The 26910-nt window shown below is 41.7% G+C and overlaps 1 protein-coding gene across 1 annotated transcript in view; it reads right to left on the bottom strand.

Annotated features, from left to right (window-relative positions):
* CLCN1 (chloride voltage-gated channel 1) overlaps positions 1–26910 on the bottom strand; it is a 166327-nt gene that overhangs the window by 11319 nt on the left and 128098 nt on the right. The window contains exons 15-21 of the mRNA XM_075348240.1: positions 24213–24426; positions 20361–20494; positions 18629–18828; positions 16476–16548; positions 4521–4603; positions 4069–4104; positions 2199–2303 (exon numbers count right to left, since the gene is read on the bottom strand). Coding sequence (XP_075204355.1) covers positions 2199–2303; positions 4069–4104; positions 4521–4603; positions 16476–16548; positions 18629–18828; positions 20361–20494; positions 24213–24426 — 845 coding nt within the window. The remainder of the gene's footprint in view (positions 1–2198; positions 2304–4068; positions 4105–4520; positions 4604–16475; positions 16549–18628; positions 18829–20360; positions 20495–24212; positions 24427–26910) is intronic.

Here is a 26910-nt window from a genome sequence, read left to right as displayed (position 1 = left end):
CTAATTATTTAACCCCTGAGTACCCAACGGGGCATTAGGTGCAACCAGATTATTGGGGGGTTCATATATGAATGACCTGGGCTGTAGAGTAATGCAGCACAGAAACCATCATTATAATATCAGTAATAAAGCTGTTATAATATCTGTCTGCAAGTTCAAGCCTACTTGCTGATGGTTTTCAGCAGGTACAAATATTATAATTAGAATAAAAATAATAAAATAATTTAGGATGCAAAATCGAGCCTACTTGCTGATGGTTTTCAATGGGTACAAATATTATAATTAGAATAAAAATAATAAAATAATTTAGGATGCAAAAGTGAGCCTACTTGCTGATGGTTTTCAATGGGTACAAATATTATAATTAGAATAAAAATAATAAAATCATTTAGAATAAAAAAATCGAGCCTACTTGCTGGTAGTTTTCAGCAGGTACAAATATTATAATTAGAATAAAAATAATAAAATAATTTATAATGCAAAATTGAGCCTACTTGCTGATGGTTTTCAATGGGTACAAATATTATAATTAGAATAAAAATAATAAAATCATTTAGAATGCAAAAGTGAGCCTACTTGCTGATGGTTTTCAATGGGTACAAATATTATAATTAGAATAAAAATAATAAAATAATTTAGAATGCAAAATCTAGCCTATTTGCTGATGGTTTACAGCAGGTACAAATATTATAATTAGAATAAAAAGAATAAAATAATTTAGAATAAAAAAAAAATCGAGCCTACTTGCTGACGGTTTTCAGCAGGTACAAATATTATAATTAGAATAAAAATAATAAAATAATTTAGAATGCAAAATTGAGCCTACTTGCTGATGCTTTTCAGCAGGTACAAATATTATTAGAATAAAAATAATAAAATAATTTAGAATGCAAAATTGAGCCTACTTGCTGATGCTTTTCAGCAGGTACAAATATTATAATTAGAATAAAAATAATAAAATAATTTATAATGCAAAATTGAGCCTACTTGCTGATGGTTTTCAGTGCGTACAAATATTATAATTAGAATAAAAATAATAAAATAATTTAGAATGCAAAATCGAGCCTACTTGCTGATGGTTTTCAATAGGTACAAATATTATATTTAGAATAAAAATAATAAAATAATTTAGAATGGAAAATTGAGCCTACTTGCTGATGGTTTTCAATGGGTACAAATATTATAATTAGAATAAAAATAATAAAATAATTTAGAATGCAAAATTGAGCCCACTTGCTGATGGTTTTCAGTGGGTACAAATATTATATTTAGAATAAAAATAATAAAATAATTTAGAATGGAAATTGAGCCTACTTGATGATGGTTTTCAATGGGTACAAATATTATAATTAGAATAAAAATAATAAAATAATTTAGAATGCAAAATTGAGCCCACTTGCTGATGGTTTTCAGTGGGTACAAATATTATAATTAGAATAAAAATAATTTAGAATAAAAAAAAATCGCGCCTACTTGCTGATGGTTTTCAGCAGGTACAAATATTATAATTAGAATAAAAATAATAAAATAATTTAGAATAAAAAAAATCGAGCCTACTTGCTGATGGTTTTCAGCAGGTACAAATATTATGATGAGAATAAAAATAATAAAATAATTTAGAATGCAAAATCGAGCCTACTTGCTGATGCTTTTCAGTGGGTACAAATATTATAATTAGAATAAAAATAATAAAATAATTTAGAATGCAAAATCGAGCCTACTTGCTGATTGTTTTCAGTGGGTACAAATATTATAATTAAAATAAAAATAATAAAATAATTTAGAATGCAAAATCGAGCCTACTTGCTGATGGTTTTCAATATTAGTGCGTACAAAAATTATAATTATAATGAAAATAATAAAAGGATTTATACTGCAAAATCTAGCCTACTTGCTGATGGCTTTCCAGTATCAGTAGATACAAATATCCCAATTATGATAAAATAGTAAAACTGTTATAATATCCAGTTGCAAAATCTAGCCTACTTGCTTATTGTTTCCATCAGCAGATCGAGAAAGCATAAATAAAATAAAAAATAAACTATGATATATCTGTCTGCAGAATGTAACCTACTTGCTGATGGCTTCCAGTATCATCAGGTACAGAAACCATAATGACATTACAAATAATAAAATCGTTATATTATCTCTCTGCAAAATTCAGCCTACTTGCTTATGGTTTCCAGGTAGCATCATACCTTATGAAGTGATGTCCTCTCCACGAGCTGAAATGGTGAGGGGTCGATGAGACAGCTATCGAAGGAGGCCACCTTCCCCAGCTCCTGCTGCTCCCAAACCGCAACCTGTAAATGTGACATCTTTCCTTACTGTCTTGTTGCACCGGTTTGGTATCAGTGAGGGTGCGACGCCATGTTTGGGACTGGTGGACTCATTTCTATCAGTACTAGCGATTGAAAAACCCACAGATGTTTGGGTTCACTGGGTCCGGTCGGACTTGCGAAAAAAAAGTGTGGTTCGTGATCCGACTTGACTCAAACTTGAACTCGGATGCCGAACCCCATATACGAGGGACCGGAACTTGTTATAAAATGCTGGTAGTGAGGGCTAGGGGACTGCAGAAGGAAGGCAAATGGGGATTAATGCAGGACAGTTATACTCACCGAGTTTCCATGTGGCTGTCACACTGCTTCCGGGTCCGCTCATTAAATCTCATGAATATGCACTGCCCACCCTCTGTGACATTGTCTGTGAATGGTTGCAGTCAGACTGCCGGTGTATGTGATTGGTTGCCCGCACACTAGCTGTCAGGGTCCCCGAAGTGGAATGTAAAAATAAATAAATAATTTCAAAAATGGAGTAGGGTCCCAATATTTTGATACCCAGCGCAGATAAAGCAGATGGCCACAGACTTCAGCCTCCAGCTGTGTGCGTTATCGTCACTATGTATCAAAATACGAGGGACCCCCATGCAGTTTTTTGTTAAATTATTTAAATAAATAGGTCTCTCCTAATTTTGATACGTAGCACAGATAAAGTGTACAGCTGGGGGCTGTTATTCTTAGGCTGGGGAGGCCCATGGTTATTGGACCCTTTCCACCCTAAAAATAGAAGCCCGCAGCTGCCCCTGAATTGTCGCATCCATTAGATGTGGCAATCCTGGCGCTTACCCAAATCATCTTGATTGCCCTTGTGCAGTGGCAATCAAGGTAATGTAAGGACTGGAGTTAATGACAGCTGTGATTTTTCATCAAGCTCGAGGTTAGTAATGGGTAGGGTTCTATGAGACCTTCCCATTACTAACTCAGTAAGTTAAAAGAAATAAACACAAAACAGAAAAAAATCCTTTATTTAAAAAAAAAAAAAAAACAAGAAAGAAGAAACACCCTTTTTCCAAGTTAGGAACCCCAAAACACCCCTACAGGTTCAACGTAATCCACAGACACGACATCCCACAATGATCCCGGCTCTGCTACATCCTGAAGTTGCATTGCACAGTCATATTAGAAAACGTGACCAGTGACTGCGAGCTGCTGAACACCATGACGGAGCCACAGCTGTGAGAACGGTGACATCAGTGAGTTCACCGGAGGCCACAGCAGTCAGTTCCCACGGTACCCCAGCTTTGACCTCAGGTGAACGCATCTCATTATGTTTTCGGTGCATTTTTATGCCAGGAGATGCAGATTTAATGCAGAAATGTCTGTAACCAAATACTCAATGCACATGCACATACGGTATAGCCTAATTCTAAAATTATTTATTTCAATAATTACAAAAAAATGCATGGGATCCCTCGTATTTTGATACACAGCCAAGATAATGCACACACCTGAGGGCTGCAGCCTCCAGCTGTCTGCTTTATCTGCGCTGGATATCAAAATACAGGGGACCCTACGTCATTTTTTCTAATTATTTATTTTACATTCCACTTTGAGACTTAAAAGGTAACAATGTCACTAGGTGGCACTGGAAAGCCGGCTTTTCCCTTCTGGAGGGGAGCTAATCTGCAGCATTGGCTGACATAAGGCTCTATACACCAGCTGGAGGTCTCCTCAAGCAGAAAGCGCCCCCCCCCACCCATGAACTGTATCTTTATGTAGCACTCACCTCTTCTGGTGTCATTGGGTCTTCAAGATCAGATTCCTGCAGAAAGAAAACAAGAGGAAACATTCAGTTTTGACCTCATGTGACCGGTCATTTCTTCATCAAGGGTTCGAGAAATATTTCCAGCTCTTCCACTCCAATGCAAAATCTGTATTTTGGGCCCCCTGCTGGTCGCCATGTGTAGTTTTTTTATACTTACGGGGTAGAGTTTCCACCTCAGACCTCAAGGTCTCTATAATTTGCCCCTCGTTACATGATTTTATGTCGGAGTTCCTCTTTAAGGATAGTGTCAGTAGATGTCTGAGCATCATTATTGCTCCTTCAGTCGGAGTATTAGTGATTTTAGGAAATACAGGCGAAATGTAGAATTTGAAAACCTTTTCCTATATAATGAGGGGGCAGTCCTCTGCTCTGTTGTGTTATCCCCGGACCCCACCCGAATATGCCCTGCTGACCTGCGGAGGGTTTTCAGGATGCTCCTTCTTGGAACGGCAGAAGACTCCTCTTAGTGACGCACAGAACCTCCTGCAGCAACTTTCTGGGGAAAAAAAAACTTTTTCAAAATTTGAATTACTTTTTACAAAACTCCTTTAAAGGAAAGGAGGAGCCTGGATTTGTACAACAAAGGCGGTTTGGAGCAAAGGGCGACTGCTCTGGAGGTAGCAGAATTCGGGAGCAAATTAATAATTTGTTGCTACTTGGAAATTATTGATTCCCGAACATAAGAACAACTGAAACAATATTTATCTGGCAGCTCTCCGCAAGTCTAGAACATTTCATCCAGCAGCTCTCCACACATCTAAAATATTTTATCCGGCAGCTCTCCACACATCTAGAACATTTCATCCACCAGCTCTCCACACGCCTAGAACATTTCATCCACCAGCTCTCCACACGCCTAGAACATTTCATCCACCAGCTCTCCACACGCCTAGAACATTTCATCCACCAGCTCTCCACACGCCTAGAACATTTCATCCACCAGCTCTCCACACGCCTAGAACATTTCATCCACCAGCTCTCCACACGCCTAGAACATTTCATCCACCAGCTCTCCACACGCCTAGAACATTTCATCCACCAGCTCTCCACACGCCTAGAACATTTCATCCACCAGCTCTCCACACATCTAGAACATTTCATCCACCAGCTCTCCACACATCTAGAACATTTCATCCACCAGCTCTCCACACATCTAGAACATTTCATCCACCAGCTCTCCACACGTCTACAACATTTTATCCACCAGCTCTCTACACGTCTACAACATTTTATCTGGTAGCTCTCCACACGCCTAGAACATTTTATCTGGCAGCTCTCCACACATCTAGAACATTTTATCTGGCAGCTCTCCACACATCTAGAACATTTCATCCGGCAGCTCTCCACACACCTAGAACATTATATCCACCAGCTCTCCACACACCTAGAACATTATATCCACCAGCTCTCCACACATCTAGAACATTTTATCCACCAGCTCTCCACACATCTAGAACATTTCATCCACCAGCTCTCCAAATATCTAGAACATTTCATCCACCAGCTCTCCACACATCTAGAACATTTCATCCACCAGCTCTCCAAATATCTAGAACATTTCATCCACCAGCTCTCCACACATCTAGAACATTTCATCCACCAGCTCTCCACACATCTAGAACATTTCATTCACCAGCTCTCCAAATATCTAGAACATTTCATCCACCAGCTCTCCACACATCTAGAACATTTTATCCACCAGCTCTCCAAATATCTAGAACATTTCATCCACCAGCTCTCCACACATCTAGAACATTTCATCCACCAGCTCTCCACACATCTAGAACATTTTATCCACCAGCTCTCCACACATCTAGAACATTTTATCCAGCAGCTCTCTACACATCTAGAACATTTTATCCGGCAGCTCTCCACATGTCTAGAATATTTCATCCACCAGCTCTCCACACATCTAGAACATTTTATCCGGCAGCTCTCCACACATCTAGAACATTTTATCCGGCAGCTCTCCACACATCTAGAACATTTTATCCGGCAGCTCTCCACACATCTAGAACATTTTATCCGGCAGCTCTCCACACGTCTAGAACATTTCATCCACCAGCTCTCCACACGTCTAGAACATTTCATCCACCAGCTCTCCACACGTCTACAACATTTTATCCACCAGCTCTCCACACATCTAGAACATTTCATCCACCAGCTCTCCACACGTCTACAACATTTTATCCGGCAGCTCTCCACACGTCTAGAATATTTTATCTGGTAGCTCTCCACACGCCTAGAACATTTTATCTGGCAGCTCTCCACACATCTAGAACATTTTATCTGGCAGCTCTCCACACATCTAGAACATTTCATCCGGCAGCTCTCCACACACCTAGAACATTATATCCACCAGCTCTCCACACACCTAGAACATTATATCCACCAGCTCTCCACACATCTAGAACATTTTATCCACCAGCTCTCCACACATCTAGAACATTTCATCCACCAGCTCTCCAAATATCTAGAACATTTCATCCACCAGCTCTCCACACATCTAGAACATTTCATCCACCAGCTCTCCAAATATCTAGAACATTTCATCCACCAGCTCTCCACACATCTAGAACATTTCATCCACCAGCTCTCCACACATCTAGAACATTTCATCCACCAGCTCTCCAAATATCTAGAACATTTCATCCACTAGCTCTCCAAATATCTAGAACATTTCATCCACCAGCTCTCCACACATCTAGAACATTTTATCCACCAGCTCTCCAAATATCTAGAACATTTCATCCACCAGCTCTCCACACATCTAGAACATTTCATCCACCAGCTCTCCACACATCTAGAACATTTCATCCACCAGCTCTCCAAATATCTAGAACATTTCATCCACCAGCTCTCCACACATCTAGAACATTTCATCCACCAGCTCTCCAAATATCTAGAACATTTCATCCACCAGCTCTCCACACATCTAGAACATTTCATCCACCAGCTCTCCAAATATCTAGAACATTTCATCCACCAGCTCTCCACACATCTAGAACATTTCATCCACCAGCTCTCCACACATCTAGAACATTTTATCCACCAGCTCTCCACACATCTAGAACATTTTATCCAGCAGCTCTCTACACATCTAGAACATTTTATCCGGCAGCTCTCCACATGTCTAGAATATTTCATCCACCAGCTCTCCATACATCTAGAACATTTTATCCGGCAGCTCTCCACACGTCTAGAACATTTCATCCAGCAGCTCTCCATACATCTAGAACATTTTATCCAGCAGCTCTCCACACATCTAGAACATTATATATTTTTTTATTATTTTACATTTATTTTTTAAAGAAGATGTTCCAGAATTATTTTATGGGCAATACAAGTATGTACTGAAATCAACATGTCAGACGTGGTAAATGGTTCTATCTATCGGGATAATCTGAATTTAGACACTAAACTAGAGGATATGCAACAAATGACTTATAGATGTGGGATGAAGAATCTGCGGAGGGGAAGGTTGTTGTCTCTCTTTTTATTAGTACAATGACCACATCTACCTGTTTCCCCTCAACATAAGCCCTATCCCGAAAAAAAACCCCAACGGGAATTTTTAACCTTTTCAAAGTCTGCTTAAAATATAAGCCCTGCTCGAAAAATAAGCCCTGGTTGCAGTTCAATAAGGAAGCGTTCAAACAGCTAAAAAAGTTAATGAATACTGCACAACTCTTCATCAAATAAAGCAGAGACCCCAAAAAGAAAGTAGACACCCCAAAAATGAAGACAGCCCCCAAAAGAGAGAAAACAACCCCCAAAGAAAGACGACAGCACCCAAAGAGAGAAGAGATCCTAAAAGAGAAGACATATCCAAAAAAGAGAAGACAGACCCAAAAAAAGAGAAAACAGTCCCAAAACAGAAAAGACAGCCCCAAAGGAGATAAAAGACAGTTCCAAAAGAGAGACAACAGTCCCAAAAGAGAGAAAAAAAGTACCAGAAGACAGTCCCAAAAGAGAGAAGACAGTCCTAAAAGAGAAACAACGTTCCCAAAAAAGAGAAAATAGTCCCAAAAGAGAGAAAAAAGTCTGAAAAGAGAGACAACAGTCCCAAAAGAGAGAAGACAGTCCCAAAAGACAAAAGAGAGAAACCAGTTCAAAAAGAGAGAAGAAAGTCCCAAAAGAGAAAAAACACCCCCAAAAAAGAAGACAACCTCAAAAGAGAGAAGACAGCCTCAAAAGAGAGAAGACAGCCTCAAAAGAGAGAACAGTCTAAAAAAAGAGAATACAGTTCCAAAAAAGAGAAAACAGTCCCAAAAGAAAGAAGACAGTCCAAAAAAGAGAAAACAGCTCCAAAAGAGAGAAGACAGCCTCAAAAGAGAGAAGACTGTCTCAAAAAAGAGAATACAGTTCCAAAAAAGAGAAAACAGTCCCAAAAGAGAGAAAAAAGTCTGAAAAGAGAGACAACAGTCCCAAAAGAGAGAAGACAGTCCCAAAAGACAAAAGAGAGAAACCAGTTCAAAAAGAGAGAAGAAAGTCCCAAAAGAGAAAAAAACACCCCCAAAAAAGAAGACAACCTCAAAACAGAGAAGACAGCCTCAAAGGAGAGAAGACAGTCTCAAAAAAGAGAATACAGTTCCAAAAAAGAGAAAACAGTCCCAAAAGAAAGAAGACAGTCAAAAAGAAAGAAGACAGTCCAAAAAAAGAGAAAACAGACACAAAAGAGAGAAGACAGCCCCAAAAGAGAGAAGACAATCCCAAAAGAGAGAGAACAGCCCCCAAATAGAGAAGAGATCCCCAAAAGAGAAGAAATCTCCAAGGGAGAGAAGACAGCCCCAAAGCAATGAAGGCAGCCTCAAATGTGAGAAGACAGTCCCAAAAGAGAGATGAAAATCCCAAATGAGAGAAGACAGCCCCAAAAGAGAGAAAACAGTCCCAAAAGAAAGAAGATAGTCAAAAAGAGAGAAAATAGTCCCAAGAGAGAGAAAACAGTCCCAAAAGAGAGGAGACAGCCCCAAAAGAGAGGAGACAGCTCTAAAAGAGAGGAGACAGCTCCAAAGCAATGAAGGCAGCCTCAAATGAGAGAAGACAGCCCCCCAAAAAGAGAAAACAGCTCCAAAAGAGAGAAGACAGTCCTGAAAGAGAGAACAAAATCCCAAAAGAGAGAAGACAGCCCCAAAAGAAAGACAGCTCCAAAAGAGAGAAAACAACCCCCAGAGAAAGATGACAGCACCCAAAGAGAGAAGAGATCCTAAAAGAGAAGACATCTCCAAAAAAGAGAAGACAGCCCCAAAAAAAGAGAAAACAGTCCCAAAAGAGAAAAGACAGCCCCAAAGGAGATAAAAGACAGTCCCAAAAGAGAGACAACAGTCCCAAAAGAGAGAAAAAAAGTACCAGAAGACAGTCCCAAAAGAGAGAAGACAGTCCTAAAAGAGAAATAACGTTCCCAAAAAAGAGAAAACAGTCCCAAAAGAGAGAAAAAAGTCTGAAAAGAGAGACAACAGTCCCAAAAGAGAGAAGACAGTCCCAAAAGACAAAAGAGAGAAACCAGTTCAAAAAGAGAGAAGAAAGTCCCAAAAGAGAAAAAACACCCCCAAAAAAGAAGACAACCTCAAAACAGAGAAGACAGCCTCAAAAGAGAGAAGACAGTCTCAAAAAAGAGAATACAGTTCCAAAAAAGAGAAAACAGTCCCAAAAGAAAGACAGCCCCAAAAGAGAGAAAACAACCCCCAAAGAAAGACGACAGCACCCAAAGAGAGAAGAAATCCTCAAAAGAGAAGACATCTCCAAAAAAGAGAAGACAGCCCCAAAAAAAGAGAAAACAGCTCCAAAAGAGAAAAGACAGCCCCAAGGGAGATAAAAGACAGTCCCAAAAGAGAGACAACAGTCCCAAAAGAGAGACAACAGTTCCAAAAGAGAGAAGACAGTCCCAAAAGAGAGAAAAAAAGTACCAGAAGACAGTCCCAAAAGAGAGAAGACAGTCCTAAAAGAGAAACAACAGTCCCAAAAAAGAGAAAACAGTCCCAAAAGAGAGAAAAAAGTCTGAAAAGAGAGACAACAGTCCCAAAAGAGAGAAGACAGTCCCAAAAGACAAAAGAGAGAAACCAGTTCAAAAAGAGAGAAGAAAGTCCCAAAAGAGAAAAAACACCCCCAAAAAAGAAGACAACCTCAAAAGAGAGAAGACAGCCTCAAAAGAGAGAAGACAGCCTCAAAAGAGAGAACACAGTCTCAAAAAAGAGAATACAGTTCCAAAAAAGAGAAAACAGTCCCAAAAGAAAGAAGACAGTCAAAAAGAAAGAAGACAGTCCAAAAGAGAGAAAACAGCTCCAAAAAAGAGAAAACAGCTCCAAAAGAGAGAGAACAGCCCCAAAATAGAGAAGAGATCCCCAAAAGAGAAGAAATTTCCAAGGGAGAGAAGACAGCCCCAAAGCAATGAAGGCAGCCTCAAATGTGAGAAGACAGTCCCAAAAGAGAGATGAAAATCCCAAATGAGAGAAGACAGCCCCAAAAGAGAGAAAACAGTCCCAAAAGAAAGAAGATAGTCAAAAAGAGAGAAAATAGTCCTAAGAGAGAGAAAACAGTCCCAAAAGAGAGGAGACAGCTCTAAAAGAGAGGAGACAGCTCTAAAAGAGAGGAGATAGCTCCAAAGCAATGAAGGCAGCCTCAAATGAGAGAAGACAGCCCCCAAAAAAGAGAAAACAGCTCTAAAAGAGAGAAGACAGTCCGGAAAGAGAGAACAAAATCCCAAAAGAGAGAAGACAGCCCCAAAAGAAAGACAGCCCCAAAAGAGAGACAGCCCCAAAAGAGAGAATACAGTACAAGAGAGAGAAGACAGTCCCAAAAGAGAGAATACAGTCAAAAGAGAGAGAAGACAGTCCCAAAAGAGAGAATACAGTCCCAAGAGAGAGAAGACAGTCCCAAAATAGAGAATACAGTCGCAAAAGAGAGAAGACAGTCCCAAAAGAAAGACAGCCCCAACAGAGAGAATACAGTCAAAAGAGAGAGAAGACAGTCCCAAAAGAGAGAATACAGTCCCAAAAGAGAGAACAGTCCCAAAAGAGAGAAGACAGTCCCAAAAGAGAGAAAATAGTCCCAAGAGAGAGAAAACAGTCCCAAAAGAGAGGAGACAGCTCCAAAAGAGAGGAGACAGCCCCAAAAGAGAGGAGACAGCTCTGAAAGAGAGGAGACAGCTCCAAAGCAATGAAGGCAGCCTCAAATGAGAGAAGACAGCCCCCAAAAAAGAGAAAACAGCTCCAAAAGAGAGAAGACAGCCCAAAAAGAGAGAAGACAGTCCCAAAAGAGAGAAGACAATCCCAAAAGAGAGAGAACAGCCCCCAAATAGAGAAGAGATCCCCAAAAGAGAAGAAATTTCCAAGGGAGAGAAGACAGCCCCAAAGCAATGAAGGCAGCCTCAAATGTGAGAAGACAGTCCCAAAAGAGAGATGAAAATCCCAAATGGGAGAAGACAGCCCCAAAAGAGAGAAAACAGTCCCAAAAGAGAGGAGACAGCTCTAAAAGAGAGGAGACAGCTCCAAAGCAATGAAGGCAGCCTCAAATGAGAGAAGACAGCCCCCAAAAAAGAGAAAACAGCTCCAAAAGAGAGAAGACAATCCTGAAAGAGAGAACAAAATCCCAAAAGAGAGAAGACAGCCCCAAAAGAAAGACAGCCCCAAAAGAGAGACAGCCCCAAAAGAGAGAATACAGTCCAAGAGAGAGAAGACAGTCCCAAAAGAGAGAATACAGTCAAAAGAGAGAAGACAGTCCCAAAAGAAAGACAGCCCCAAAAGAGAGAATACAGTCAAAAGAGAGAGAAGACAGTCCCAAAAGAGAGAAGACAGTCCCAAAAGAGAGAATACAGTCCCAAAATAGAGAATACAGTCCCAAAAGAGAGAAGACAGTCCCAAAAGAGAGAAGACAGTCCCAAAAGAGAGAAGACAGTCCCAAAAGAGAGAAGACAGTCCCAAAAGAGAGAAAATAGTCCCAAGAGAGAGAAAACAGTCCCAAAAGAGAGGAGACAGCTCCAAAAGAGAGGAGACAGCCCCAAAAGAGAGGAGACAGCTCTGAAAGAGAGGAGACAGCTCCAAAGCAATGAAGGCAGCCTCAAATGAGAGAAGACAGCCCCCAAAAAAGAGAAAACAGCTCCAAAAGAGAGAAGACAGTCCTGAAAGAGAGAACAAAATCCCAAAAGAGAGAAGACAGCCCCAAAAGAAAGACAGCCCCAAAAGAGAGAATACAGTCCAAGAGAGAGAAGACAGTCCCAAAAGAGAGAATACAGTCCCAAGAGAGAGAAGACAGTCCCAAAAGAGAGAAGACAGTCCCAAAAGAGAGAACAAAATCCCAAAAGAGAGAAGACAGCCCCAAAAGAAAGACAGCCCCAAAAGAGAGAATACAGTCCAAGAGAGAGAAGACAGTCCCAAAAGAGAGAAGACAGTCCCAAAAGAGAGAATACAGTCCCAAGAGAGAGAAGACAGTCCCAAGAGAGAGAAGACAGTCCCAAAATAGAGAATACAGTCCCAAAAGAGAGAAGACAGTCCCAAAAGAGAGAAGACAGTCCCAAAAGAGAGAAGACAGTCCCAAAAGAGAGAAAACAGCTCCAAAAGAGAGAAGACAGTCCTCAAAGAGAGAACAAAATCCCAAAAGAGAGAAGACAGACCCAAAAGAGAGAATACAGTCAAAAGAGAGAGAAGACAGTCCCAAAAGAGAGAATACAGTCCCAAGAGAGAGAAGACAGCCCCAAAATAGAGAATACAGTCCCAAAAGAGAGAAGACAGTCCCAAAAGAGAGAAGACAGTCCCAAAAGAGAGAAGACAGTCCCAAAAGAGAGAAGACAGTCCCAAAAGAGAGAAAACAGCTCCAAAAGAGAGAAGACAGTCCTCAAAGAGAGAACAAAATCCCAAAAGAGAGAAGACAGACCCAAAAGAGAGAATACAGTCAAAAGAGAGAGAAGACAGTCCCAAAAGAGAGAATACAGTCCCAAGAGAGAGAAGACAGTCCCAAAATAGAGAATACAGTCCCAAAAGAGAGAAGACAGTCCCAAAAGAGAGAAGACAGTCCCAAAAGAGAGAAGACAGTCCCAAAAGAGAGAAAACAGCTCCAAAAGAGAGGAGACAGTCCTCAAAGAGAGAACAAAATCCCAAAAGAGAGAAGACAGACCCAAAAGAGAGAATACAGTCAAAAGAGAGAGAAGACAGTCCCAAAAGAGAGAATACAGTCCCAAGAGAGAGAAGACAGTCCCAAAATAGAGAATACAGTCCCAAAAGAGAGAAGACAGTCCCAAATGAGAGAAGACAGTCCCAAAAGAGAGAAAATAGTCCCAAGAGAGAGAAAACAGTCCCAAAAGAGAGGAAACAGCTCCAAAAGAGAGGAGACAGCCCCAAAACAGAGGAGACAGCTCTAAAAGAGAGGAGTCAGCTCCAAAGCAATGAAGGCAGCCTCAAATGAGAGAAGACAGCCCCAAAAAAAGAGAAAACAGCTCCAAAAGAGAGAAGACAGTCCTGAAAGAGAGAACAAAATCCCAAAAGAGAGAAAACAGCCCCAAAAGAAAGACAGCCCCAAAAGAGAGAATACAGTCCAAGAGAGAGAAGACAGTCCCAAAAGAGAGAAAACAGTGCCAAATGAGAGATGACAGTCAAAAAGAGAGAAGACAGCCCCCAAAGAGAGAAGACAGCCACAAAAGAAAGAAGACAGCCCCCCCGCAAAAAAAAATTGCACAGACTCCAAACAGCTACAGTTGTCCAGTGCTAATGGTGGATGGGGTCTCACACAGAGATCTGTGTCGCTGTCAGGTCCCTCGCCGTTGCGCTCTCACACACACAGATCGGGTCCAGTATCCGTCCGCTCTCACTAACTCTGTGCCAGTGATACTGTTTCTGGCCAGCAGGGGGAGCGACCTCTGTGGAGCGCAGGGGGACCTGACAGTGATGTAGACCTACAAGTCTCTACATGTGGATACACGTAAGCTACTTTCACACATCCGGTTTTTGCTCTGCGGCACAATACGGCGCTCTGCAGAAAAACCGCAACCGTTTTTTTTGCCGCCGGTTGCGGGTTTTTTTTGCATAGACTTACATTAGTGCCGTATTGTGCCGCATGGGCTTGCGTTCGGTCCGTTTTTTGCCGCATGCGGCAGATTTAGTCGATGCCGCGGCCGGATGGAACATTGCCTGCAACGTTTTTTGCTCCGGCAAAAAAAACGCATCGCGCCGCATCCGGCCACTGCGGCGCATTTTTCAATGCATGCCTATGGACGCCGGATGCGGCGCGATGCGGAAAAAAACGCATCCGGCCGCCGTATGCGGTTTCTTCCACTGCGCATGCTCAGTAGCGTGCCGCAACCGGAAAAAAACGGACCGGCCGCATGTAAAAACTTATGCAAAGGATGCGGTGTTTTCGCCGCATCCGCTGCATAGGTTTCACAGCCGGATTGAGCCGCACTGCTCAAACCGGATGTGTGAAAGTAGCCTTAGCAATACATTGGGAATAGCTGTGTTTCCCCCAAAATAAACCCTAGCACATTTTTTAGAGCAAGAAATAAAATAAGACCCTGTCTTATTTTCAGGGAAACATGGTAACAAGCACAAGCCTTAAATGTCTATCACCGGTGGACGTACACTTTGGAATGTTGCACTGAAGATTAAAGAGAGCGTCCAGGAATTAAATAAAATGGATCAACAATATAATATCTGTGGGGGTCCAACACCCGCCCCCCACCACCACCAATTAGCTGTTTTCAGCTCAGATGTAAACAGTAAATACAAAATGGATACAGCCGCACACTAAATGCCATCAATGTATAAGGGAACTCTGGTACTGCATTACTGCTATATGAAAAAATGAGATTTTTAGTTTATGAATTGGCCAATGCATGTAAGCCCGGAAACCAGCGGCAAGGTAAATCTCAATATTCCGGGTCTCTAACTAAAATGCCACTATCTAGGTTAAAAACATCCTTGTCTGGGCAGCCAGACTAAAAATCTAACTTGAAATGCCACTATCTGGACTAAGCTCCATGTCTGGGCAGCTAGCAAATACAAAATGGATACAGCCGCACTCCGCCCTATAAACCAGGCTGTGTTCACAATCCTTATACCAGGAGTCCTAGCTGCCCAGACATGGAGGTTAGTCCAGATAGTGGCATTTCAAGTTAGATTTTTAGTCTAGCTGCCCAGACAAGGATGTTTTTAACCTAGATAGTGGCATTTTAGTTAGGGACCCGGAATATTGATATTTACCTTGCCGTTTGGTTTCCGGGCTTACATGCATTGGCCAATTCATAAACTAAAAATCTAATTTTTTCATATAGCAGTAATGCAGTACCAGAGTTCCCTTATACATTGATGGCATTTAGTGTGCGGCTGTATCCATTTTGTATTTGCTAGGTTTTTTCAGCTGGCACCTATACACACTTGTAGGATGTGCAGGTCAGTCTTTTGAAATATTTGCAGATGTAAATAGTGACTGGAGTTGGACACAGCCCCTGTAGGGGCCGCTGCTTCTATTCACCTAAGTAGGAGCTGAGCTGCAGTACCTCAGAGCGGCCTCTACACACTGATTGGCGCTGTGCACTGCTTAAACGGAGCTGTAACCAGCTGATTGGTTGGGGTGACGGGCGTAGGACCCCACTCATCTGATATTGATGATCTAACCTTTAAATAATCAATATTATATTTGTATTTCAATTTGTTGCTTTTTTATTATAATCAACATTTTAAGAGATAAATAGTTGGATACAATGTTGCTCATCTTGTACCCATCACAATCCGCTGCAGCAGACAACTCAGCTGCAAGTACACCTAGTAAGATGCCTGATGGAGACTCTCCATCAGGCTCTTTACCATTTCCAAGTCACTAAACAAGCAGCATCAGCAACTTCTTCTCTTCTCAATACTTGGGGGCTTGTTTTCTGCTTGTATCTCATTCTCAAGGAGCAAAGTCATGATAGGGTCAGATGTAAGTTGATCCCCGGGTAGGAGAAGCACCGGCCACCTCCAAGCTCTGAGCTGTAAAGATTTTGCATCTAGTTATCCAGCTCCTCAATTATTGGCCTCAATGAGAAGAACATAACCTTAAATGCCCATTACACACCAGAAAGAACCCCATAGAAGTGAATGGAATCCACCAAAATCTGCAAAGAATAAACAAGGCAGAGTGCATGGGGTGCGGGGTGCGAGGTGCAGGGTGCGGGGTGTGGGGTGCAGGGTGTGGGGTGCGAGGTGTGAGGTGCGGGGTGTGGGGTGCGGGGTGTGGGGTGCAGGGTGTGAGGTGCAGGGTGTGGGGTGCAGGGTGTGGGGTGCGAGGTGTGAGGTGCGGGGTGTGGGGTGCGGGGTGTGGGGTGCAGGGTGTGGGGTGCAGGGTGTGAGGTGCAGAGTGTGGGGTGTGGGGTGTGAGGTGCAAGGTGTGGGGTGCGGGTTTACCTGGCTCCGGCGGAGTGGAGGGCGCCTCTGCAGAATTATTTGGGGTGATGGGGCCGTTGCATTCCTCGATGGGCTGTAAGAAATGACAGACACAGAGGGTGTGAATACTTTTTTTGGCTCCACCACCTGCCTCTTATCTGGATTTTCATCCTGGCTCTGATCTCCGTTCTATAATCAGCGGCTGATGGAGATGTAGAAACACACAATGACGATGATGAGATTCGGATGCGGTCCCTCGGTCAGGTCCATGTCCGTCCCTGCAGCTGGAGCCTCTCACACGTTCCCTGACTATTTGTGTCCCTCTCATCTCTTATAGTGGATCCTTATCTTTGAGGGGCCGCCACGTGTCCATCAATGTGCACCCAACAAGGCGGCTTATAAAGCTGCCACAAAACACTGTAACACACAGCAAGACGTAGATATTGATATCTGTCCTTAGGATAGATCAGTGGGGGTCCGACACCCATCACCACACCCTCAGCTGTCTGCAGCTCCTGCAGTGGCTGAATAGCACAGCGCCACACTTTGGTCAGTGGTCGTTCTCGGTACTGCAACTCAGCTAATATTGATGTGAATATCATCTGAGCTGCAGTACCTGGAACAGCCACTACATGCCCTGTATTGTTTCTGTACACCGTGTACAAAGGGATGCCACTAGGAAAAAAGCAAAAATTTCACTTACCCTCCCCAACTCCCTCTCTGAGCTGCGATGCATTTCCACTGGATGTGCACCCTCCGACGCACATCCAGCTGAAGCAAGGCTGGTGATGGTCCTGCTCCTGTCTTCAGCTCACAGAGTGCTTACTGGCATCCGCGTCCTCTCCACCTTCGCGGCTCTGCCTTGTTTGCCTGCAGCAGTGTGATGAGGTTGCAGAGTGATGACCTCATCACGCTGCTGCACACTGGACCACGGGCTGATGCGCCTGCACCCTGCTCAGTCCCACTGATCTTACCTCCGGCACATGGCTAATTTGCATGCGATGCCTGTGAAGCGCTTCACCTGCAACTTAGCGATGTGTTGTAGCTGAAGCGACACTGACAGACCCCGCTGCTATGGCTGTGACTGGGGCCTGGTGAAGAGGGGGTCCTGACCCAGGGTTTAATAAAGCTAAGTAATTACCCCGTGCCCGGCCGGGCCCCCCTCTTCACCGGGCCCCATACACCAGCCATGGTGGTGATGGCCTGATGGTGACCCTGGTTGCACATGTTGCAAGTTGCAAACAGCTGCTCTCTGGGATTGCTGGCTTTCAGATTTTCACCAATCTGATATTTTTGCCCCATTCTAAAGATAGCTAAATTCTGGAGAATCCCTTTACGTGAAAAAGATTTTCTAATTTACAATTAAAGGTGATATCTCAACACCAATTGTTGCCCTATTAAGGCACAGAACCCCTCGATTGGCCCGAAAAATAGCGGCTCTGCTTGAGATTTACCCGGACAATCCTTGTATTACAAGGTTGACCATTTATTTGATCTGCCAGCATGTAATACCTTATCTCTCCTGTAGTGGCCGCTCTGTTGGCCTCTACCGGTAGTTGCAACAGAACTATAGAGACCTCCTTCTAAGTTGATGGGGTCTTTTTGGTGTTGGTGGTTCCTGTTGTGCAATGGATTCAGTTGCGACCATTGTGTAAACCCAACCTAATCTTCAATGTTCAATTGCAAAAAAATCCCAAACCATTTGAGTTGCCGTTACCGGATTGCTTTCAGCTTCTTTACGCCAAGTCTGACATTTCTACCATGAAGTCTAGGACAGAATGTGGAAGGTGAAGTCCACATGTTGACCTGAAAGATGAGACATCACATCTACGTCTTCTACGGTTTATCGTAGACCACCAACGTCTCAACAAATGGGCAAAAAGTGTGCGACCGAGTGTCCAAAACATGGTCAGAGATACCCAACATGTAGAATCCACAGAGAAGGGTTCTCCATGCCCAGAATGGGTGAGGCCATGTCACTGAACTCCTGCTACAGATTGGTCTCGCCTATAAACCGTCTACGACCCTGAGGATCCTACAGTCTCATTTTATTCTCGATGTTGCTCTTCCTCAATATTATAAAGCTCCAATTGAACCTTTGGTCAATGGTCCGTGAATCAGCTCATCGGTCATCACCTGTTCTGCAAATGTTCTCCTTATTCCTTCCTTCTCACCTCTTTCTTCTCCTCTTCCTCGGCACCACCTTCCTCTTCATCTACATATCGGAAGGAATCCCGTTTGCCCCCGGGCCCGGCTGTCCGCTGCCCTTTGTAGGGGGGTGAAGACATACGGAGTCGTCTCTCCTTACTTAGGACTCTGTCCAGTAAATCCGCAATCTCTGATCGTTCAATCGCCCCCAGAAGAACCATACAATCTGCAAGAGGGAAATATAATACAGGAATCTGCATAGAGAGGTCTCTGCAGCAAGGACTCTGTCCCCAGGTCCAACCCTACATTACGGGCTACCTTCTGCCATATTAGTTATGTACCTACAATCATAACCTAACTATACCCCCATATATATGTAGCTTCCCATAAATTTGGTGTTGTTATATGGTGGTGCCCCCTCCACACCCAGCAGTAAAAGCTCGCTATGCCGGTTAATGAGGAAAAATGTTTAGGAAAATGCCCCCAATGGATTTAGCACATCTCCTTCCTATTGTAATAAATAGTGTGGGGTCCCCCCTATTGGGGGCTGGTATTATCAGGCTGGGAAGGTCCATGTTTATTTAGCCCTTCCCAGCCTGAAAATAGCAGCCTGCAGCCACCACAGAAGTGGTGCATACAATAGATGTGCCTCTAATAACCATTGAATAACCATGGACCTTCCCAGCCTGATAATACCAGCCCCCAGCTGTCTATTTTACCTTAGTTGGTTATGAGAAATAGGGGTGACCCTATGCCATTTTTTTTTTAAGTCCGTGTGCTATCTAGTCTGAGCCCCGAACAACCATTATCCAGTATGAGTCCCAAACTTTACCATGGTAGCGCTCGCTCATCACTAGTTACGAGTACTGAGCACCTGAGCATGGTAGTGCCCGCTTATCACTAGTTACGAATACTGAGTACCTGAGCATGGTAGTGCCCGCTCATCACTAGTTACGAATACTGAGCACCTGAGCATGGTAGTGCCCGCTTATCACTAGTTACGAATACTGAGCACCTGAGCATGGTAGTGCCCGCTTATCACTAGTTACGAATACTGAGCACCTGAGCATGGCAGTGCCCGCTCATCACTAGTTACAAGTACAGAACACCCGAGCATGGTAGTGCCCGCTCATCACTAGTTACGAGTACAGAGCACCCGAGCATGGTAGTGCCCGCTCATCACTAGTTACGAGTACAGAGCACCCGAGCATGGTAGTGCCCACTCATCACTAGTTACCAGTACTGAGCACCCGAGCATGGTAGTGCCCGCTCATCACTAGTTACCAGTACTGAGCACCTGAGCATGGTAGTGCCCGCTTATCACTAGTTACGAGTACTGAGCACCTGAGCATGGTAGTGCCCGCTTATCACTAGTTAAGAGTACTGAGCACCTGAGCATGGTAGTGCCCGCTTATCACTAGTTACGAGTACTGAGCACCCGAGCATGGTAGTGCCCGCTTATCACTAGTTACCAGTACTGAGCACCTGAGCATGGTAGTGCCCACTCATCACTAGTTACCAGTACTGAGCATGGTAGTGCCCGCTTATCACTAGTTACGAGTACTGAGCACCTGAGCATGGTAGTTCCCGCTTATCACTAGTTACGAGTACTGAGCACCTGAGCATGGTAGTGCCCGCTCATCACTAGTTACGAGTACAGAACACCCGAGCATGGTAGTGCTCACACATCACTACCCGTGATATATTCCCTTTAACAAACGTTTTTGGGGGGAGGTTTTGATTAATCAGTTGTCTTACCACTGGACTCCACTAGGGGCAGCGTTTTGTGAGAACAGGTCTTCAGGACATTGAGAAGATCTTTGTAAGTGCAGTGAGAAGACACGTAACGAATTTCCCTCACCATGATGTCCTCCACGAAAATGTTGTATTTACTGACAGAATAAAAAACATAAACAAATATTTAGAATAAACGTCAAAAATTATCATTTTAATAAACAAAATGTAAATTCCCTATAAGAGTTGTTAAAAAATGTGTCTATCCCTTTAAGATTTTTGCAAGTCGACAAACCCACCGGCGTTTCCTGACATGATCACAATCTGCCAGAAGATCCCCGTGCGTATTTATAGACACAGATAAAATAAATCCTCGGAGCGGCGCGGGAGCCCCCGGGAATCATCTAATTATCGGACGCGAGTCCCTACGAGACGCAGCCGCAGAATAACTACTTTCTAGAGAAGCCAACGAGGCGGCTGATATAACGGGCGGCGGAGACATCGTACGATTGCCGCATTCTGCAGCCGTGACCTTGATGTGCCGTAAATGATACGTGCCGCTGTTATGGGGGCATTGTAGTCATTAGCACCCTCTGATTGATATGGGGGTCTTCTGACCTCATGGTGGATGGTCTCACATATGGGGGTACTGTGATTATTATCATGACCGCTGTGAGGTACTGTCTCTTTAATGGGGGTCCATGACTGTCATTGTTATGGGGGCACCATAGATGTCATTATTTTGGGAGTCACTGAGTCTATTATTATAAATGAAATTAAAATCTGTTAATAAAAAAAAAACTATAATTGCAAACTTACCGTAATTTAAAAAAAGGCTTATTTATGTATAACTCCCCTGCCCGCCACCCCGCCGCAAAAATCATGGCCTGTACTATAAGGGCATGTGCGCATACTTAGTTTTTAATGCACCATGTGGCAGAAAAATGCACCAAACAACACAAGTTTTTTGGTGCATCTTTTGGTGCGTTTGGTGTGTTTTTTGGTGCACTTTTTTGCCATGCATTTTTGGTGCTTCTTTTGCTACGCTTTTCATGCTATGCATGTTTTGGTGCTTTTTTTTGCTGCACTTTTTTTGCCATGCATTTTCTGGTACTTTTTTTGCTACGCTTTTTTTGGTGCTTTTTTTGCTGCGCTTTTTTTGCTATGCATTTTTTGGTGCTTTTTTTGCTACGCTTTTCATGCTATGCATGTTTTGGTGCTTTTTTTTGCTGCGCTTTTTTTGCCATGCATTTTCTGGTACTTTTTTTGCTACGCTTTTTTTGCTATGCATGTTTTGGTGGCTTTTTTGCTGCGCTTTTTTTGGTGCTTTTTTGTCATACATTTTTTGGTGCTTTTTTTGCAACGCTTTTTTTGTCATGCATTTTTGGTGCTTTTTTTGCTACGCTGCTATGCATGTTTTGGTGCTTTTTTTGCTGCGCTTTTTTTGCTATGCATTTTTTGGTGCTTTTTTGGCCATGCATTTTTTGGTGTTTTTTTGCTGCCCGCCACCCCGCCGCAAAAATCATGGCCTGTACTATAAGGGCATGTGCGCATACTTAGTTTTTAATGCACCATGTGGCAGAAAAATGCACCAAACAACACAAGTTTTTTGGTGCATCTTTTGGTGCGTTTGGTGTGTTTTTTGGTGCACTTTTTTGCCATGCATTTTTGGTGCTTCTTTTGCTACGCTTTTCATGCTATGCATGTTTTGGTGCTTTTTTTTGCTGCACTTTTTTTGCCATGCATTTTCTGGTACTTTTTTTGCTATGCTTTTTTTGGTGCTTTTTTTGCTGCGCTTTTTTTGCTATGCATTTTTTGGTGCTTTTTTTGCTACGCTTTTCATGCTATGCATGTTTTGGTGCTTTTTTTTGCTGCGCTTTTTTTGCCATGCATTTTCTGGTACTTTTTTTGCTACGCTTTTTTTGCTATGCATGTTTTGGTGGCTTTTTTGCTGCGCTTTTTTTGGTGCTTTTTTGTCATACATTTTTTGGTGCTTTTTTTGCAACGCTTTTTTTGTCATGCATTTTTGGTGCTTTTTTTGCTACGCTGCTATGCATGTTTTGGTGCTTTTTTTGCTGCGCTTTTTTTGCTATGCATTTTTTGGTGCTTTTTTGGCCATGCATTTTTTGGTGTTTTTTTGCTGCTTTTTTTTTGCCATACATTTTTTGGTGCTTTTTTTGCTACGCTTTTTTTGCCATGCATTTTTTTGTGCTTTTTCTGGTGCTTTTTATGCTGCGCTTTTTTTGGCCATGCATTTTTTTTGTGCTTTTTTTTGCTACGCTTTTTTTGCTATGTATGTTTTGCTGCGCTTTTTTGCCATCCATTTTTGGTGCGCGTTTTTTGCCATGCATTTTTTGGTGCTTTTTTTGCTGCTTTTTTTTTTGCCCTACATTTTATGGTGCTTTTTTTTGTTGCGCTTTTTTTGCCATGCATTTTTTAGTGCTTTTTTTGCTACGCTTTTTTTGCTATGCATGTTTGGTGCTTTTTTTGCTGCGCTTTTTTTGCTATGCATTTTTTGGTGCGCTTTTTTTGCCATACATTTTTTGGTGCTTTTTTTGGTGCGCTTTTTGCCATGCATTTTTTTGTGCTTTTTTTGCTGCTTTTTTTATTTGCCCTACATTTTATGGTGCTTTTTTTTGTTGCGCTTTTTTTGCCATGCATTTTTTAGTGCTTTTTTTGCTACGCTTTTTTTGCTATGCATGTTTGGTGCTTTTTTTGCTGCGCTTTTTTTGCTATGCATTTTTTGGTGCGCTTTTTTTGCCATACATTCATTGGTGCTTTTTTTGGTGCGCTTTTTGCCATGCATTTTTTTGTGCTTTTTTTGCTGCTTTTTTTTGCCATACATTTTTTGGTGCTTCTTTTTGCTGCGCTTTCTTTGCCATGCCTTTTTTGGTGCTTTTTTGCCATGCATTTTTGGTGCTTTTTTTGGCTGCGCTTTTTTTTACTATGTATTTTTTTTAAAGAAATCAATGGCTGGACGGGCTACAAACTGCAGAAAAAAAAAAACGCACCAACAATTGCTATGCTGCTTCTTTTTCCTGCACCCAAATCTGCAAGGAAGAAAGGAGCAAAGTGTGCACAGCACTTCAGAATTCTCATAGACTTTGATGGGATAAGGATAAACATGCAGATTTGGGACACAATCTGCACCAAAACGGCACAAAAAATGCATCAATAACTGCACTGTGTGCACAGGGCCTAAAACTATTTTCTCATTTATCCTGCGAAATAAAAACCATTAAAAAAGGCAGATTTTGCCAGAACTGCTTTATTGTTCATCTCACCTCATAAAAAAATGAAATAAAAAGTCGTACATAATAAAAAAAAAACTCCCTACACAAAAAAAGTGATCTCTCACAGAAAAATGTAACAAAAAAAACACATAAAAAAGTGATTTTCTTATAGAAAACGTGGTAAAACATAAAAATACAATATAAATTGGGCATCATAACACTATAACTCGCAGAATAAGGCAAAAATGTCAATTCTACCATAGAGGGAATTCTGAAAATTATTCCAGATTTATGATTTTTTTTATCATGTTTCAATTGGAAGGGTGACGGGTATCTTGACTATGTTTCCCCTGACGGTCAGAGGGCACTGGTAATTGCCCCATTGTGTTCATTCTTTGTTAATGGTAACATCCGAAATTAAACCACACTGATCCACGGAAGGGACAAATAAACCAATGTGGAAACACTAGAGCATGGGAGAACTGGGAGATGTGATTTGAGAAGAATGCAGAATTAGGATTTCAGCTCTGGAGTACATCACAGGATCCGTAATAGACTATTAATACAAGCTGTAAACCACAAAATTTCATTTCTACCCCTATAAGTCATGCACTAATTCATATATACAGGATATACGTCCCACCTGACGTGACATCCGGATAAGTCGGGTAAGTACGGCAACTTCTTGGTTTGGATTATGGAATCGTAAAGACTGGGCTGAAGATTCTGAGCGACCACATTCGCCATGATGACGGAGATGAGCATGGGGAGGATGTGAGAGATCTGCCCCGTCAGCTCGAAACAGATGACAGCGGTGGAGACGGTGTGTGTGACCGCCCCCGTGAGTGCGGCCGCCCCTAGGAGACAAGAAGGCGACATGTAACAATGTATCACTGACAGGCGGAATGTTCTATAGAAAAGTCACAGCCAAGAAATGTATCTATCCACATGTGCAGCCCTGATCCTACTACACAGAGCCGCCAATCAGAATCCACAGACCGGCTGCTCCGCGGGGGCCGGACCCTGACAACTGCTCAGTATTAGAGGAGAGAGAATGGTTGTCAGTGAAATTATATTATAGTTTAGATTTCTGATGTTTAATTTTTTTATCTTATTAGCATCTAAATGTAAAACTGAATTACAGGATCTGTAACCAAATCTGCAACAACGAAATGTCACACACAGATGCTGGAAACTACTGATAGATAGATAAATAGATAGATAGATAGATAGATAGATAGATAGATAGATAGAGGGATAGATAGATAGATAGATAGATAGATAGAGGGATAGATAGATAGATAGATAGAGGGATAGATAGATAGATAGATAGATAGATAGATAGATAGATAGATAGATAGATAGATAGATAGATAGATAGATAGATAGATAGATAGATAGATAGAGGGATAGAGGGATAGATAGATAGAGGGATAGATAGATAGATAGATAGATAGATAGAGGGATAGATAGATAGAGGGATAGATAGATAGAGGGATAGATAGATAGAGAGATAGAGGGATAGATAGATAGATAGATAGATAGAGGGATAGATAGATAGATAGAGGGATAGATAGATAGATAGATAGATAGATAGATAGATAGATAGATAGATAGATAGATAGAGGGATAGATAGATAGAGGGATAGATAGATAGAGGGATAGATAGAGGGATAGATAGATAGATAGATAGATAGATAGAGGGATAGATAGATAGAGGGATAGATAGATAGATAGAGGGATAGATAGATAGATAGATAGATAGATAGATAGATAGATAGATAGATAGAGGGATAGATAGATAGATAGATAGAGGGATAGAGGGATAGATAGATAGAGGGATAGATAGATAGATAGATGATAGATAGATAGAGGGATAGATAGATAGAGGGATAGATAGATAGATAGATAGATAGATAGAGGTATAGATAGATAGAGGGATAGATAGATAGAGGGATAGATAGAGGGATAGATAGATAGATAGATAGATAGATAGAGGGATAGATAGATAGATAGATAGATAGAGGGATAGATAGATAGATAGATAGAGGGATAGATAGATAGATAGAGGGATAGATAGATAGATAGATAGATAGATAGATAGAGGGATAGATAGATAGATAGATAGATAGATAGATAGATAGATAGATAGAGGGATAGATAGATAGATAGATAGATAGATAGAGGGATAGATAGATAGATAGATAGATAGAGGGATAGATAGATAGATAGAGGGATAGATAGATAGATAGATAGAGGGATAGATAGATAGATAGATAGATAGAGGGATAGATAGATAGAGGGATAGATAGATAGAGGGATAGATAGATAGAGGGATAGATAGATAGATAGATAGATAGATAGATAGAGGGATAGATAGATAGATAGATAGAGGGATAGATAGATAGATAGATAGATAGAGGGATAGATAGAGGGATAGATAGATAGAGGGATAGATAGATAGAGGGATAGATAGATAGATAGATGATAGATAGATAGAGGGATAGATAGATAGATAGAGGGATAGATAGATAGATAGATAGAGGGATAGATAGATAGAGGGATAGATAGATAGAGGGATAGATAGATAGAGGGATAGATAGAGGGATAGATAGATAGATAGATAGATTAGATAGAGCGATAGATAGATAGAGGGATAGATAGAGGGATAGATAGAATGAGGGATAGATAGATAGAGGGATAGATAGATAGATAGATGGATAGATAGAGGGATAGATAGATAGAGGGATAGATAGAGGGATAGATAGAGGGATAGATAGATAGATAGATAGATAGATAGATAGATAGATAGAGGGATAGATAGATAGATAGATAGATAGAGGGATAGATAGATAGATAGATAGATAGATAGATAGATAGATAGAGGGATAGATAGAGGGATAGATAGATAGAGGGATAGATAGATAGAGGGATAGATAGATAGAGGGATAGATAGAGGGATAGATAGATAGATAGATAGATAGAGGGATAGATAGATAGAGGGATAGATAGAGGGATAGATAGATAGATAGAAGGATAGATAGAGGGATAGATAGATAGATAGAGGGATAGATAGATAGATAGATGATAGATAGATAGAGGGATAGATAGATAGATAGATAGATAGAGGGATAGATAGATAGAGGGATAGATAGATAGATAGAGGGATAGATAGAGGGATAGATAGATAGATGGATAGATAGATAGAGGGATAGATAGAGGGATAGATAGAGGGATAGATAGATAGATAGATGGATAGATAGAGGGATAGATAGATAGAGGGATAGATAGAGGGATAGATAGAGGGATAGATAGATAGATAGATGGATAGATAGAGGGAT

Source organism: Anomaloglossus baeobatrachus, chromosome 5 (assembly GCF_048569485.1).
Source record: "Anomaloglossus baeobatrachus isolate aAnoBae1 chromosome 5, aAnoBae1.hap1, whole genome shotgun sequence".
Taxonomy (NCBI): domain Eukaryota; kingdom Metazoa; phylum Chordata; class Amphibia; order Anura; family Aromobatidae; genus Anomaloglossus; species Anomaloglossus baeobatrachus.
Note: the sequence above shows the minus strand (reverse complement) of the source record. Positions and strands in the feature narration are given on the sequence as shown.